Source organism: Lissotriton helveticus, chromosome 9 (assembly GCF_964261635.1).
Source record: "Lissotriton helveticus chromosome 9, aLisHel1.1, whole genome shotgun sequence".
NCBI lineage: Eukaryota > Metazoa > Chordata > Amphibia > Caudata > Salamandridae > Lissotriton > Lissotriton helveticus.
In genome coordinates, this window is record NC_136070.1 from 1,064,766,399 (window position 1) to 1,064,784,690 (window position 18,292).

At 43.0% G+C, this 18,292-nt stretch overlaps 1 protein-coding gene across 2 annotated transcripts in view; it reads right to left on the reverse strand.

The window, feature by feature from the left end:
- The window catches only part of RAF1 (Raf-1 proto-oncogene, serine/threonine kinase), a 314,694-nt gene that overhangs the window by 5,323 nt on the left and 291,079 nt on the right, over positions 1-18,292 (reverse strand). The window contains exons 15-17 of one of the 2 annotated variants that reach the window (XM_078661424.1): positions 17,832-17,963; positions 15,572-15,610; positions 7,447-7,581 (exon numbers count right to left, since the gene is read on the reverse strand). In XM_078661424.1, coding sequence (XP_078517550.1) covers positions 7,447-7,581; positions 15,572-15,610; positions 17,832-17,963 — 306 coding nt within the window. The remainder of the gene's footprint in view (positions 1-7,446; positions 7,582-15,571; positions 15,611-17,831; positions 17,964-18,292) is intronic. The other variant, XM_078661425.1, reaches the window with a different exon arrangement.

Here is an 18,292-nt window from a genome sequence, read left to right on the forward strand (position 1 = left end):
AGACAAGATGATTAGGTGAACTGGAGTGGTACACATGCACCTCACAATATGATGGAAATTGTTACACTGGAAATTAAGATACTCCATCTTGTTACAATAATTTACATGTTACTTTAGCCATTTGGTCATAGAAATATCCTATTAACATTAGCTCTGAGTTATGAGATAATATATCTATACTATGTTTTACACTAAGAGCATTTGCACTTGGAGATAAGGCTCTACTAACTAAGTGGTGATTGTGATCTTTGAGACAGTGGATTGGTCCTAGGCTTTGCATTTAACGTATTCATACTTCAATACATGATTTCAATAACAAAGTGGAGACCACAGTTGTAAACTAAGAGATAGTGGATCTATATTAAATGACAATTTAAAGAAAATAATATGATAAATAATTGAAGCTTTGAGATTTAAAATTGAGAATTTCAGCATATATTACAAGATGATTAAATTAATTTGAGGTATGGATTTCTACTTTAAGATATGGTCCAAGCAATTTGATCTTACAAAATTATGAATGAATTTACAACTATGTTGTGGTTCGGGTAATATCATGAGAGAACGTTACTATGGGCAATGAGATATTAGATCCATGTTTCAGTGGTGTACACATCACTTTAGGAAAGTGATCTAACATTAACTGAACTGCTGACTAATTCAGGAGGCATCCACACCCCCAGCTCTCTGCACTAGCTGAGGAAACCTGCAACAACATTTACTGGTTGGCAGAATACTTGCCGGGAGTGGTTAACAACTTTGCAGACCTGCTAAACATGGCACATCAAGAAGTCCACGAATAGGAATCCTACCCCTAGTTACTCGTAAGTACTTTCAGCGGTGCGGTTCCCTCTCCATAGACCTGTTTGCCACTTGCAAAAACGCAAAATACCAAAACATCACCTCCAGGTATCCCCATCCACAGTTCATGGGCAATGCACAATGTATGAACTGGTCAGGGATATTTGCCTACGCTTATTTTACTTCTCACTGTATGTAGTGCAGAATATGAGGCAGGACACCATGACCCTCATACTATTGGCCCCAACGTGGGAAAGAGAGTCCTGGTATTTAATGCACCCAGGAATGTCTGTCAATCATTCACCACAAGTTTCCGAAGAGGCCAGACTTCTCACTCAGCGTGAGGGCCAGCTCAGACACACAGATGTAGCACCCGCGTTCCTAGATTACAACTATCTCAGACTTTAGGAGGAAGAAAGCTTTTTCTCACACATCACATCTAACAACTAGACTGCTACCATTCTAATAGCAGCCAAAAAAAAACAGTCATGATTTGTACCTCATTAAACATAAAAAGCATTTTAAAACTCCCCACTATACACTACATTTACATCATGGAACATAATTATGATGATTTATCAAATTCTTACTAAGGACTGTATCAATTAATAAACTGTCAGATGTAAAATGTTGTTGGTGGCAGTTCACATGTTAAAATAGTTACATTTGTACAGTCTGTGTACTTCCCAGACCAGTCTTCTTTCTACATTCTTGTAGTGTTCTGCACATGTTTAAGGCCTCTTTTATTAATGAACCTCTTAGTAATATAATACTTCTGGTGCAGACATAAAACATTTGATCTGAGATAATCTTTCTACTGCCTTACATAGGTGGCATAATACGTACTGCCCCAATAACTCTTTAATGCTGTGCCATACTCACTCTGTCACAAGACGTGATGTTCATATACTAAACCTGCAGGCTCATACCAAAATGTCTGGCATGGACAAAATGCCCTTCCCATTGGGCCTGGATGTCAAGAAGTAGTGCTTTGTGAATGCGAATGCTGACACCCACGTTGCTACCCCACAGAATTCAACATGCACTCCACACCTCAATGCAGCTGTGCCAGCTTTGGCCCTGGTGCAAAGGTCCCTAATTCGTTAAGTATGCTGTTTTTGGTCAATAAGTAGCATATCTTAAAGCACAGACCTATCCACTATGACAGAGTCCTTTTCTGCACCGCCTTCCCTTCCTTTGCCCAAGAAAACACAGCAAAAAGCTGATCATCCACCAGGAGGTTTTTGGTGCGATTGATGCAAAAGCTTAAAGCTCTTTTTGGGTGAAGTTGATGGAGTCTCTCCTCCTATTTCAAGGCGTGAGCTGAGTAAAAAACGTTGGGAGGGAGATGGATTGTCATAAAAAAAACAACTGAGCGAGATATAGGGTCAAAGGGATATTTGAAAGACCTGCCTCAGTTCCAATCCCCAAACTACACAATAACAATAACCAACAGAACTTGGGTCTGATATCAGCAATGCCACCTAATGCCTTCAGCCTACTCCAAAAAGTGAGTCAACCAAAGAGAGTCACACAAGGAAAGCAAAAAAGACAGGTGTGAACAAAAGGAAAATCATTGAGCAAGAGCTTGGATTCCCATCAATTATCGCTGTGATCAATTTTATCATTTGGTTATCCACCCATATGATGATATGTCTCTTGATCATAGAGACTAACTTCCAAACCAGGGGAAATTCGCTCAATGGGATCAAAACAAGAGCCCCAAAGAAAGAAAGAACAAGTTGTACATTCCTTAGTTCAAGACCACATGGGAATTACGTGCAGTGCAAACGAAACAAAGGATATGGTGATTAAAATAGAGTTGTAAGGAGAAGAAACTGAATTTTATTAGGAATATCATCCCACACCCTAGTCTAAAAACAGAACAGTGCAAGAAGCAGTATCAACAAATAACTGCAATTAATAAGGCCAACATGTTTCAGCCAATAGGGTAACAATGCCCTCTGCTTTCTTCAGGGCCTCTGTTCTTAAGATTTTGCTACTGCAAAAGACAATATACAAAAAATACAAAGAATGTTGTGATTAATTACAATGAAAAAACTAACATCATTCAGAGGTTGGAATGAATACAACCGATCCTCCGCTTCAAGGGATGCAGATGGCATCTACGAGAAACATTACAAACACAACTCCTGATCAGTTCGCTTTCACAATCTCAAAACGTATGCTTCCCATAATTGTAGCAATTATTGTAAAATCATAATTTCTCACCCGTCTTGACTGGGGACTGGACCTCACCTCACCTGGACCTAGCTCAGGATATCGAGGCCCCGCTCTGGAGATGGATTGCCAAATGTAAAATTGAGTCACAACCTTGGCAAGAAGGCCGCCCTTGTCCTCAGCACCAATTTGTCAGGTGTACTGTTGTTGCACCAAGACAGACTGGAGCTCACTCACACAACAAGCTGAAGTGATCATGATTATTAAGAAAGTCATTAGGCTCAGAAGACTGAACAAGCAGCTGTGCATCAGATCCAAGGGAATACACGAGAGAAATGTCAGGGCCAAATTAAGGTCCATTGTGGCATCACAAACCGTCTGGGAGGGAGCATGTGTCTCAAACCTTTATGTAAATGCATCACAACAGGTGGTTTAAACAAAGATTGTTGCTGCAGCAAAACCAGAGAGGCAGAAATGGCTGATAAATAATCTGTAATAGTGTTTACTGCAAGGTCTTGGTGGGCCAAAGATAAAATAGATACCAAAATATTTAATATTTTGCTTGCAAAGGGTCTGTCCTTTGGACTCCACACCAGGCCATAAATGTGCGTCTGGTAGCCATAATGACATCCACAACTTTGGTTGGCAAGTCAACAGATCAACTGCCACTGATCAATCTCAACACATGGAGGTGTAGATTGCACGCTGTGGGTGGTTAACCCTTCCCTGCTGCTGTGACAAACAATCTTCCCTAAGTGGTGGTTGGATCGGAGGGCAGACATACATGCTCAAATGTTCTGAGTACCACACTCTCCTGGCCCTATTCACTAAGATGACTTGGGCCCAGTTGTTCCTGATCTTCAGAACTCTGGGTTGGAAAGGCAGAGGTGGGAAGGCATACAAAAGCAACATGTATGAAATGCACCTCAGGGAGGACCTTTGTGGGAAACTCCAACATGCAAAAGCTTGAACCCTGACCATTCTCAGCAGTGGCACGAAGGTCTAAACAGGGTTATCCACATTGCTGGAAGACACCCTGTGCTACCTCAGGTTGTAGCTGCCTTTTATGATCTGCCAGGAACCGCCGTCTGAGCTCGTCCACCCTCGTGGTCAATGATTCTGCTAGGCAGGTTATAATCAGGGAGACGTCCTGACATTCAAACTACCTCCAAAGTCCTAGATCCTCCCGGCACGCTCCACTCTACACAGCGGTTGTGCTGTCCATGAGAACCTATACCAGCAACCCCTTGTTGGACGGTAGGAAGAAGTTCAATGGCAGGTGACTGGCCCACAACTCAGAAGAATGATTTGAAAGTGGTTTTCCACCAGATACCAGAGTAACCCACCTCTCCCAGATGACGTCCCCAACACAGCAGTGACACAAACATCACCACTGTCAGCTCTGGTTGAGAAAGGGAGAGAGATTTGCCACTGGTTAGATTGTGGTCTAGCAGCCACCACTGCAATTTATGTGCAGCTTCCTCTGAAACCTGGATGACATCTGACAGGTTTCCTTGATGCTGGGCCTACTCAAACGTCAGATCCCACTGCAGAGCCTGCACATTCCACCTAACAAAGTGGACAAGCAAGATGCATAAAGCCAACAGGCCAGAAAGCATCAGAGCTTCTCTGATTGAGATCCAGGTATGATGCTGAAACGTCGCGATCAAAGCATGAAAGTCCTGGGCTCGTTGCAACAGAGGAAAGACTCTGAACAGCACAGTATCCAAGATTTCTCCTATAAAAGGAAGTCTCTGTGACGGAGTGAGGTGTAACTTTGGATCGTTGATTAAGAACCCCAATTATGTAGGGAGGTTTGTCGTATTATGGAAGTGGTGGACAACTGATTGTGTCAAGATCCCTTAAACAACCAGTCGTCGAGGTAGGGGAAATTTGATATCCCTAATGGCGACCATCACTTTTGTGAACAGCTAATGCCAAAGAGGAGCCTGGCAAACTGAAAATGCTTATGAACAACATTGAACCACAGGTGACGTCTGTGGGATAGCAGGATGGGCCCACAAAAGTATGCATCCTGCAGGTCAAAGGCTACCACTGAGTCGCCAATATCCAAGACAGACAGAACCCTGGCTATTGTGATTATTTTACATTTGTTCTTCCGCAGGTAGCATTCAGTGAGAGAAGATCTAAGATAGGATGAAGGCCTCCATCCTTATTTGGTATGAGGAAATAGTGGGAGTAACAACCTGTGCCTATTTTCGAGTCCTCAACTTTCTCAATGGCCCCTTTTGACAGAAGAGATCACTCTTCAAAGTAAGATGGACAGGTGTGCCTCTGAAAGCTGCTCTGATGTGGGACGAACTTGCAGTGGGTCGGAAAGGAATGGAAGGTGCAAAGCCTCGCTGGACATCCTGGAGGACCTATCTGTTGGATGTGATGGATTGCTACCATGGAGGAAAAGGTGGGATCTTTCCTCTCAGAGTGGTTGTGCACTGCTGAGGGTACATTAAAGCATCTTGGAAGCTGATGGCACAGCATAGAGGGATTGGATGATCGGTGCCCCATGTGACCTGGGAATTGCTTGCCTGATCCCCAAACCATGGGCTCGAATGGACTGAGGTGACTGCAGTCTGGACAGGACCCATCAAAAGGGATATCCATATGGGCTGCCTTCGCATCTCCAGAAAAATGTGTGGATCTCATTGACGCATGGTGACAAAGTGCTGACTGTTTGCCTCAAATGACAGGTAGTATCCAGACTAGCGCGAATCACATATTTTGCTGCATCCTGACCATCTTAAAATAGTTTGAGCCAAGGAGGCCCAAAACTCTTCTGCAACTGCCCGGAAGATCTCAATGGCCAATTCCCAGAGGGCATGCGTATGACGACCAAGTAGGCAAACCACACTGAGTGACCTCAAGGCTTGCTGAAGAGAGCATTTGTTTCTCGGATGCCTCAATCCTACCTACCTGTCCGGAGGGGTCATGGGAAATGATTTAGGAATGAACTTGCTGGTGGAACTTTCGATCACCAACCTCTCAGGAGTAGGATGCTGTGTAAAAAGAAATCAGGGTCACCAGGTACCTGTCTGTGGTTTGCTGGTGGGCAAGTGCAAAGCTTAGCACAAGTGCCCATTTCAGTGTCAGTTAGGCATTTGTTGAATGGGAGTAAGAGCTCAGAGGAAGTTGTACCAGGTTGCAGAATGTCTGTAAGGACGTTTCTCCTAACATCAGCAGAAGACTGTCGTAGGTCGAGGACTTCAGGATGCATATTTCATAACCAGAGCAAAGGAAGCACTCTCTTCCACAGGCGGCCTAAGGGAGGAGGTCAACCATATATCATTGGAAGCATGAAGCCCACTGGCCATCTTGTAAATCCATGTATGAAATGGCATCACTACATGGTGGTGGAAAATCACACCCATGTCATCTTTGGGTGGTGTTAAACTCTAGTAAGAATCAGAACCAAAACGATGATAGAGCCCCAGAGGACAGCTCTGGAGTAGTGAGAGTGTATTGTTTGTGTCAGGTTGTGCAGGAACTGGGTGTGCTGGAGTGGAATTGGAGTGCAACCTCGGTCATGGTCTAGAACGAGTCGGCTCAGGGTCGGACACTGGAGTCAGCAACGGATCCCTCACCAACACCTGGGAACATCAGGACCAGTGAAGATAAAGACAAGCACAGGTCTTGAATCCAGAATTGTAGTCGGCACCTGAGTCTGTACACAACCCAGGAGAGGCTCGAGGAAAGATCCGGACAGCGGTTTAGCTGAAGGCCTTTGCGGATGCTTGGGGACTGAAGGTGTGCTAAACTGAGCCAAAAGAGTGACAAAAATACACTGCATCATCGCCTTATAGATTTTGAGCTGTTAGGGGGTTCCAGATGGCCAAGGGAACTCAGGGCACATCAGGATAAACTGTAGGATCAGCTCCTCTATCAGGTACCAGAAGCTAAATTGACTGTCACCTGGACACCCTTGCAACTTCTCTTTGGATAGAGATTGGCGGGATAAGGTTGAGTTCCACTTCGACTTTTTATGTTTCCTCTTCGATATGGATGGCATCTTATCAAATGAATTGGCGAAGAAGACCTGCTTCAGGATTGGGTCTGCACCCTCGACTTAGAGCAGGTCTTGCGTGAGACTTCTTTTAATGTTTGGAGACCTAAACCTTCGCCCCATTCGCCCCGGATCGTGTTCGTGTGCATGAGGGCACACTCATCATATGGCTTGGTCCATTATCAACATCTGTTTTTCACGTGCACGGCATGGTGTGAACCCTGAAGTTGTAGGTGGGGACATCATTCCATTGCACACTGGATTTCAATTTGAAAAACTTGTTAAAACAGACTTACAAAAGGAGCGGAGCTCTGGATCTGCATTTGATGGAACTGACATTGTAATGGGGTGCGGGAACACTGAGAAATATTCTGAAGGTGAGGAATCTGCGGTTTGAAATATTCATCAGATATCATTAGTAATTGATCTGTTTTGGTTGCACTCACCTGAGGAAAAAGAGGTCTCTCGTCCTTTAATTTTTTCAAACAGTCTGCTACAAGTCTCTTCATAGCTTTGGGGCAGTTTTTGTACAGTTTGCTCAGGTCTGGGGAAGCATATCCTCGACCAACCATGAAGATTATCTAGACAGGGAGGCACAAAAATATAACAATAAGCCATACAGTGTTAACACATTTAAATCAAGATGTTTTACACAAAAATGGAGAAAATAAAACATTCATTTTTTTAGGGCACATTAGGCACCTTTTCTAATGGATGATCTAGTAAAATATTTACTTGGGAAATCATTGGATACCACGAAGCTAAATGGTAACATATATGCTTTCAAAATCACTATCCTGCTCCAAGTTAATTTGTAATGAAAGTGTGATCAGGAGGTATTTGACAAAAAGTTTGGATTACGGTACTGCATACAGTTGTCCACCTAAACACATGCAAGATAGCAATGCCACAGCAAGATGGGCACATCAGTTTAAAATAGAGAGAGTCTTCTTGGAAAATTCCAAGAGCTATCAAAATATACATCTTCAATTTGCAGTCCTCAAACTCCAGGGGGCACACGCTGGATCCACATGCACAGTGGTAGGCAGAGGATCAAGTTGGGGCTTCCACCAATCCCACTTTCCATACATAAGTGAAAATAGTTTTAAACCTCTATTTTTAGAGTAAGAGTGACATACAACATATACAAATATGATTGGAAACAGTTTATCAAACAGTATGGAGTATTAAAGCTCCAACCAACCATAAAACCTTTTCCCGTAGGGTGGCACATTTCTGTGCCAAATGTAGGAAATGGTTTGCACCCAATTAATGCCCTTGGGTTTTTCGCTTTTGGACTACCTGGTTTTGGACTTTTACTGTGAGTGAGTCTCACGATACATTCTGTGGAAATGGACAGAGTGATGACCGCCAGTGTCTGCTATTTAAAATAAGGTTGCTGCTGTGCAGCTAGAGGTACTGGGCTGGTTATATGCAAACATGTGTTGTGAGAAGAGGCATGGGGTGAGCATATGTGATTTATGTCTAGCTCAGGTGCCCAACTAGTCTGTCACAGAAAGGACCCCTCAGGAATTGCATTACATTGTAAAAGGCAATTCATAGTGCAGGACGACTGGAGTTCTTACTGAAAAGGCTAAGTGCGCATTGCATTGTACCTTATTGGCAAGATCTGTCGTACTGCACAGTTTTGCCCTAATTAGGCCTAGAGCTATCGGTCAGCTATCAATTTTAGATAAACATATACACTGAGAGCAGATCCACTGTCACTTTTGTGATAACCGTACTTGTGGCACTTTAAGAATTGTCATATTTTCCTGGCTTAGCCATAATCAAATTCCAGGCCATTTGTCTCCCCTACTAGGCCAAGTTAATGCATCTGCTGGCCAGCAATAGTATCAAAGCCCTTCCCATACAATGGAGCCATTAAAAGTCCTTTGCCCTGCTCCAACGAATGGAAGGGGTGAGGAGGAAATCGGCATGTGCTAATTAACTTTACACATTACCCCTGGCTTGGGCAAGTCCAAGCCCACAGAAAACAAAGGAAGGCCATACGTTTGGAGCCAAACTCAGGAGGAGCTCCCCAAAGAAGTTCTGAGGGGAAACAATCAGCCAGATTTGTCAGTCGGGGGGGGGGGTGTTTTCATAGGCCACTTTAAGTTGCTATCTTTAAATGTCCTAGAATGTTGTGCAAGAGGGTTGGGGCAGGGGTAGTAGAGCGATGATGTGGTTCCTCAGACAAGGCAATGCTGGCCAAACTTTCCACCTCCACTTGAAAACCCCTGCACTAGGGAGAGCGACTTGGGAAGGCACTTGATCCAGCAACACTGGAATAATGGCCATCTGAAAGAAGCAACCACTTGACTTCAGCTGGCACCCAGGACTGGGATGGCTCTCTCCTGGGCAAGTGACGCTGGCCGATTTATGTGCCTGAGATACACCTGGTATAATGGACCTACTGGGGAGCTCTTGAGGCCTCTCCTCGGATGTCTGTATTTTGGCACTTTACTCCGATGACACGCAGCAGCCAAGTAGTCAGGCAGCTGTGGGACCTGGGGAATGTGGCAGGGAGAGTGTCCTGCTAATTGCCTGAGGAGAGACTGTGAAAGACACCCCAAGCTCCCCAGGCAGGATAGATCACCAGGACACAGGAAGAGGATGACCGGTCCGGCGCGGGAGCATCAAATTCAAGTTTCCCAAAGAAAGAAAAGTACCCTTTAGAGGCCTGAGTCCTAAAGAAAAAGCTCCTGGGTGCTAGTTTGACGCCTGGAGCAATTTATATTTCTTGTCAAAAACAGCCGTACAGGGCTGGAGAAAATGAGGGAGACCAGTCAAGTAAACAACAAGTAAATTAATTTGCTTGAAGTTGCGATCTTTGTATACTGTATGCCAGGAGTTTGATTTGGATGATGAATGTTTTCCCTTGTTGGAGCCAGAGGTAAGTTCATGTCATTTGCTATACGTTCGACTTATGGTATGTATCAGATATATAACCTGTGAAATGCTTGTTAAAACCAAAAAGCCAAATAAAAATTTGTGTCAAAAAATTTCATTTGCAATACATGCAAGTTTATGACTAAGAGAATGCTATAAGAATTTTACTGGTGATTTAAGAGAAGTGCATGGGAGTGCAGTATGCAGGTGAAGTATAATCATTTTTAAACTCTGGTTTCTTTGAATGAATTGTCAAACACTACATAATGTAGCTAGCCTTTCGGATTAATCGGAGGTAAAAAAAAAAGACTTTGACTGTGTCTTTGGTGGTTGTGAACCCCAAGAGAGTGGTAGTGGGCGAGGATAAAGAATGAGTAAAATCAGCGATGTCGTGCACCAAGAAAAGGCAAAACCTGAATAAGATCAGTAATGTTTTAAAGTGGGACACTCAGCCAGAATCAGTGTTTCGTGGAGTTTTGCTAAGGGTAATTCCTGCTACAGTGAGCCAGACAGTGATGTGATGGCTAACATTGAAGATGTGAATATGGCTCTTGACAGACTGGCCAGAGTTGAGAATGGTAAACGTAAAATGGGTTCTCAAATTCTTGCCGTGCTCGACTTTGCTTTAAAACTGGATTTTTAAAGGGTTACAAAGCTACCATTAATGATAAGTATTTGACACAAGAGACCATCCCAAATATTGCTTTAACTATTGTTAAAACAGGTGGGGTTACATGCAAGGAAGTGATTGTACTGCAGCAAGAGTTAAAAGTGATCTTACTTCTTGATGTGTGACAGAGTCCAGTGTGCGTCTTTTTTCAGCAGACGGATGAGCCAACACTTTGGGGATGATACGTGTTTAAAAGTGAACAATAAGAGATGCTCAAAAAGCTTTAGCCTAGTGGACATAACCTGAAAAATTCTAAAATGGTCATCATATCCATCTACCGGCCAAAGACACCCCTACTGATAGGTGCTGAGGCAAGAGCAGAAATGAATCCATGACCAGTCTATGACCAAAATAAATAAAAGTAGAGATTATTTCTTCATCCCACAGAATGCCTGGGAGACATGACAGGATGAGAATCCCGCTGAAGGCTGAACTACTACTGAAAATTGCTTTGGTCCATAGTAGTTTTTTCATCACTCTACTACAATCCTAAACAAGCATTGGCATAGCCAATAGGTCTAGCTTTTGGGACCTTATAAGTATTTAGTTATGCAGCACAATGTCCTTGGTGCAACAACATTAACTGTTGCATTGTTAAACACTTATCAGGTTCCAAAGGCGAGACCTATTGGCTATGCCAATGCTTGTTTTGAAGATGTTAATACATTCCCACATATAAGGACATCTATGGTATAGGCGGGGCTGTTACATATGGATTTGCTTCTCATTATTGCATACTTTTGACTAGCTGTGTTAATTTATACTACAATGTACTTTACTTTTTTTTTAATTGACAAACTTGAGTTTAATTATCTGTGTGGAACGTGTGTTTAATTTCTGGAAAAAGAAAATGCAAATACAATTAAAAAGCACCTATGATGCCCCTAGTGACAGTCGCCGCACGTGCTCCCCCAGCCACCCCGTCATCGGCGGGATTTGCAAGGGACTTTTTCTTGTCAACTACCTGTATTGTTTTTTAATTTACAAAAATGTATGTCTGTCAGGACATTTGCAAGCTTTCGAAAAAATAGCAAAAGAAAACTTTTCGCTAAAACTAGGCCTGCATGGTGAAATTGAACCAAGGTGCTGCAGGAGGCATACGGGACCGGTCCAGTTCCTCATCATCAGCAGTGACTGTGGTGGCTTGTTGACGACTAATACACAGTCAGCAGCAGCCTGCCAGGTTGGGGGAGCTGGTGATCACCAGCAGGAAGGACGACCCTCGGTGCGGCCTCCTGCAGTGTCAGCAGAGGGGATGAAGCTGCGGAGCAGAGCCTGGAAGAGAAGGTGCCGCGCTCTTAGGTCTACTGGCTGGGGGTTGTGTGCAGTGGTGTGTGGAGCGAAGAAGAGGGTGGGAAGTGAGGCGGCGATTCAGGAGACGGTGGGGGGAGGACGGTAGTTGACTTGGGAAATGAGACAGACATGGACCCTACGCTGCACACATTGCTGATGTAGACTCTGAACGAGTCTCTGTGCAAAGACTAAGCATATAGGCGTATAGCTGAGCGCGCAGAGACGCATGGCTGGGGGGGGGGTTGGATAGAGGCTAATAAAAGGCAGCCAAAAACATGGTAAACAAGACCAGGGAAGTGGGCAAAACAGGGGGTTATAAGGGCTGACCTGTGAAGCGAGATCGCCGGGTTCATGCAGGGAGGCAGGAGCGCCTGTGTGGGAGACTGCGTGCAAGTGTTAGAATGCAAAGAAATACACAAACATCGAAAATAAGCCAAAATGGCATTAATCTGTAGCAAACTTAAGTGACTGGGTGTCGGATGGCCCCAGTGTGGAAGTTACAGTTGTTTTTCTGGGAACAGGAGCACGAGGAGAGGGGCTCGAATACACAGCAGCGGGGAGAGAGGTGATCGCAGCACTGGCAACCTGGAAAGGCTGCAAGCAGGAGGCACAAGAACACACACCGAGGCGAGGGATTCGCCCTCCCAAACGAGCTTCACAAGGACAGGCTGCCATCTGGTGTTGGAAACAGAGAGCGCGGCGGCGGTCCTGGGAGGCTTGGCGCAGGCTTGCAAAGCAAACACGGGGGAAAGAAAACACGGGCCGACAGGGCGAAGAACTGCAGGGACAGGCGTGAAGCCAGCAGTCTGGCTGCCTGTCAGAGGTGAGGGCCTCTTGAGATGAGGAGGACTGGGGGGAAATACCCCTCGTAGAGAAACGGAACAAGGGAATGTTCTGTTTTAATTGCGAGGTGGAATGACAAAGCGTTCGCGTGCAACGCTCATCCTTGATGTCTTGGCGTGCGGCCTGTGGTGAGGAAGGGGGAGGAAGTGGAAGCGCACGGGAGAGCGAGAGGAGGGCCAAATGGCGCCCCTGCTCATAAGCGTTCGTCCACGCGCGTAACCGCAAACTCTAGGGCGCCCATGGTAACATTTTCTGAGCCCATTTACCAAAAATCTCGCCAGGGCAACGCATGCGCTGGCTCAGGCGACACCTAAAAACAAATTCACGGGCCTCAGACAAAAAGATAATACCAAAATTATGAGTCTGCTCCATCTTCCCAAATCTGTGCAAGCAGCTTACAGTCAAGCAGCTACTTTATGATACTTTATGGACACTGCAATAATGTGAATGCCCATAAATCTAGAGATCATTCTCTACACCTGCATTCTGCCTCACAATAAAAGATGGTCATGCTTTAAGAGTCTGGGTCCTTAATAATGGAACACAATGCCCACTTGACATTCCCCCAAACCTATTGTAGCTCAATTGTTGAAAAAGGAACTCCTTATAATATAGGGATTAGCAAAGCCATTAGGTCACACTAACCCTAAAGCATGAGTACTCACAAACGTTTGCCATGAGGGTGCAAAGTATAGACTGTGGTGTGTCCAAGGGCCGCACTGATGTCAGCAGGGTGACGGTAGGGGGTCTGGGTGGGCCAGTGATGGTGTAAGGAGGTGTAAAAACATGTTAAATAAGCGAGCAATCATTTATTTTCAGGTTAATAAATGCCTGCCTGTTTATTAAAAAAAATCTGAATATTAGTGCTTAGAAACTAAACAGCAGCTTGTGCTGCTGTTCAGCAGTGGGTGTGGGTGCGTGTAAAGGTCAAGAGGGCCGCAAGCAGCTCCCAGGCCGGACTTTGAGTATCACTGCTCTAGAGAGTACCTTGTGCAGTGCCAGCTTCACAACAACCCATCAAATAAAGTGAATTACTGATATATCTTGGACAAGAACTTCACGGTGATGGTATATTTGTTAGGCGGGTATTTAGCTGTACTACCCATTTTACCACATGTATCACGATGATGATAAAATGAAGAAACATATAGGAGACCCTATATAAAAGAAAAAGCAGTGACAGGAGGTGGCCACCGTCCCAGTTTATATAAAAAAAAAACACACACACAGCAAAAGGGAGGTTGGAGGCGAAGACCATTAAAAATGACACATTCAGGATTGTGGACTGTCCCCAAATTATCAAAACAAGGGTGCAGTGTTGCTCTTCTTCGAAGCCACAGAGAGTAAAGGAGAAGAGCAGCATGAAAAAACGTCAGAGAGCGAATAAAGGGAAACGCATGCACAGGGAATTCACCTCAGGACAGACACCAACGCAAACGATGCATCTGTGAATGTCTTATGGTGAAATGTCCTACAAGCAGCGCCTTTATAAACACTATTGGTGGACTACCTATCTAGCTGGAGCTTTACTGGAAAATCAGAATACCACAAAACACTGCCATTGGTATCCAACTACTTGGGAATCTGTGTAAAGAATTTAGATTAAGAAATGGTACTTAGAGTTGAGCAAAATAATATTGATATAGTTTTACAATTGTCAGCTAAAATTAAGTATTTACTGTGAGAAGGAAGGAATTCAAGTCTCGTGCAAGCAAACACATTATTTCTTTACTGTACCATTTACACAATAATACATAATAAAGGATACAAAGAAAAAAAACAATGAAATTACATAAAAGAAACCACAAACTAAGATCTGGACTATACAAAAAGAATAAAACATGAATGCTTCGAAATAGTTAAGAATAAAAAGAAGTGGTCAACGTCAAGAGAAACCCAAAGACAGTGAGAACCCAAAGAGGGAAAAAGCAAAATGCAATAAGGACAATCAAAAACAGCAAAGAAAAAGCAAAATGATTATACCACACTTTTGGAAGGTACATCACACTCATCATTATGCATTGGCAGAAGGACATTGTCTTCTTAGAACACAAGTGTGTTGGATGTACTTTCTTTGCTTTGTGGTTCAGAAGTTAACTGACTAGTACTGTTGGAATCTCTATTATCAGTCTTACAAAACACAGCTGGTGGTAATACACATGTTTGCAGACTGTTCGTGGCTGCTTGCTATATGCACACATTGCAGAAGGGCACAGTAATGTAAATCGTATCCATTTCATGATCAATCATTTTGGACCAGAGGGTGAACACTGGACGAGAAGGAAATCACTATCACTTTTTGCTTCATGGTGTGCTGCACAGTAAGATGCTTCCTTATGTTATTTGCATCTCCTACATTGAGTATGGAAGGCCATCTCAAGCACAGAACATCTTACATGGAAAGCTACACTTTTACTATTACATGAAAACATAAACAATGTGCATCTCCACAGGGAAGTTTCTATTTAAAAAGATTCCCCAGGCCTGAAAAAAAAGGTGGAACTTTACCAACCTGTGTAGGATAGACCAAAGAACACAAAGTAAGTAGCTGTCCTTGAGATTGTACCTTCTGCAACAACATCATCTTTTATTGATTAATATCTACAATTAGGGACTTGTTAGAACCTGTGTTTGCACTACCAGCAGGTACGACTGTGGACTACAAATTTCATAAACCATGCGCTCATAACTAAAAACCACGTGCTCAAGAAAGGAAAAACAAAGAGATGACAACTGTACTGCAAGGAGGTAAAACGTGCTAAAATATAAACGGAAACTTATAAGATAGAATCCCGAAGCAAAGGGTGGGAGAGACCCAACCAAAAAAAGGCATGATAACTGAATATGGTGAAGACAATGGAAAGAGGGAATACCTGCGACTCAGAGCAAGTAGGTGACGAGGCCAACCAACGCTGCAGAAAAAAGGAATTAAGGGTTGAGTGAAAGGATGACCACCAACAGGAACTTTATTACACATGTATACACCGAAAGTTGCGAGGTCCTGTGCATATAACATATCAAAGCTTCCCTGATGCACTCACAGCATGGGATTCAGACTTGCGGAAACACAAAATGTATATTTGGGTTTAGACTAGGAGGGTGTTGGAGTTTTGCGATCCCCTTCACAAACCACTCTTTGTAGAGCGGACAGAATTCACAACTGAGGGTAGTTTATCACTCCCCGAAATGATCAGGTATGATAAAGTTTGCACCCTTCGTTAAATTTCAGCTAATCAAACCTTCGAGAAAAGGGAATAAAGTATGGGGTTTCCTGTGACATGCAGATTTTGGCATGGTAAACACCAAACCTGGATTAGGTGCAATTTATAGTGCATGATAAATTCCAAATGTTCTCTTGCGCAATAAATAGCCCCTATTGCTCCTGGGGATTTGTAATCAGTACCTTCTAGAAAACACATGTCAAACCCTGCCTCCGACTCTACCGAGTGGAAGCTGAAAGACAAATGACTGTTTTAGCGCCCTGAGCATTGCGTGCACAGAGTTAAAAATACTTATAGATCTAATCCGTTTATACTTAGATGAAGATAGTCACACTTAAAAACACTGATGCAATATAAAATGAATACATCTTTAAAGAATTGTTTCAAAGAAATATGCCACAATAATTTTAAATGAAAACATACTTGTAAACATCTTGACATGCAATCATGGGGAAACAAAAGAAATGCCACAACCACCTCTGGAGCTTGTTCCTATACGTGTAGCCAATCAGTTGTTGCCTTCTATGGAAGAAGCTCATTCCATTGTCCGAGGGCAAGAATCAATAAAGCCACACCACTCCATGAGAAGTGAGGAAGCAGGGGAACCTGAAACTGTCCTTGATCAACAGACCGAAGGATAGTACGCTTCTCACTTCCACCTAATGAACTTGGGAACAGTTCTATAGATGAATAGATGCAACATGCACATGGCTTTGAAGATGACTCTCAGCTCAAATGGCCTCTAGTTCAACTTTCCTTCAGCACGCTAAGGAAGGATAGAATAAAACTTCAGGCTCCTTGATGAATAATTCGGAATATTGTTAATATAGGCGATAATTCCACTTTCATGAGGGTAGGTCTGCCAGATCCTGTGACATCAGTAAGGTCCAAAGTTTTTCCTTTCGTTTGAGTACACAGGTCAACCAGCAGGGCTACAATGACAATCTCAATTCCATGATGGGGACGCAAACGCAATTAGAAATCATGGAGAAAAATATTCTCTAAAAGTATCTTCTCAGATGGTATGCTACATAGAATTCAAAGATTCTTGTAGCTGCACTTAACATGGAAATGAGCTGTGAAATAGCAGTGGCAATAGATGTTTGAAACGGTCAGGGGTTGATGCAGTTTCTAGTAATTAGATCAAGATAGTCATTTTGTATGGATCACAGCGTCGTCTTCGCCTATGCCCTCATTTGAATTTTGTTTCAGTATGAATTACCATGCATTGTTTTCAGCTACTTAGACATAGAAGCCTCTTATTCATAAATGATACATTTTCCCATGAGAATGTGTCTTGCATGAAATGTGGTGTGTGAAACACTAATTGAGATCAATAGTGTCTTATATCATTCCTCTTACTTATAAAGGGTAGATACAAACATATGCATCATCAGTGAAAAGGAACTCTTAAATGAAAGACAGCCTTTTTACTGAAGTTCTGAGTGCTAATAAATACTGTCAAGAAGAAAGACTGCCCTCAGCTGGTGAGAGAGAGAGCGAAAGAGAGAGTTGTGTGTGTGTGTGTTAATTTTTTTTATTTTAAAAGGAACAATTATTGGTTGCAACAAAGAGTTGAACAGGTGTATGCACAAGAAATGAGAAACAAAAAAAACAAGCTTCAGAATTTCCAGATTAGTACAAAATTCTTCACTAATCAGCTGGATGCTAAAATAGGAACTATGATTAACACTGCCAGAGCCACCAAGCTGGATCCCATGAATTCAATTGTCGAAAGAAATTCTTGCAGCATGAATTAGGAGCTCAGGTCTAAATGGTACAGACAAGAATACTACTTCTGGTTTTGTTGAAAGTACATAATGGGAAAACACATCATGCATTAAAGATTATGTGAGCATAAATCAAACATTATGGAAAATTTGACAATGTACTCTCTCATAGTATAACTCACCTGATCTCGGTTTCGGATGTGTGAGTATGGTAACTCTCCAGTCATCAGCTCAAATAACACAATCCCATAGGAGTAGACATCCGACTGAAAGCTGAACGGGTTGTTGTCCTGCATCCGGATCACCTCTGGTGCCTGATGTGAAGTAAGAAAAGTGGTAAAACGAACTATATAATAGGTCATCAAATGAGGCAGGAGTAACATTTAACTTATGTAAACGTCATTGTTCCTGACAGAAACATAAAGGTATCTAGCGGTATAGATGTAAATGTGTCAGATATTAAGCTAAACATATATATTTACATATTCACTGACAAAAAGAAATAGTTAGAGATTCACAAGATACGCTATAAGCATATTTGTTCAACAACGTTAGGTAACATTTCTCAGAAATCGACGAAAAGGCTTTAGTTGATGGAATGATGATACAATACAGAACCTAACAAGTCTCCACATTCCCCAGA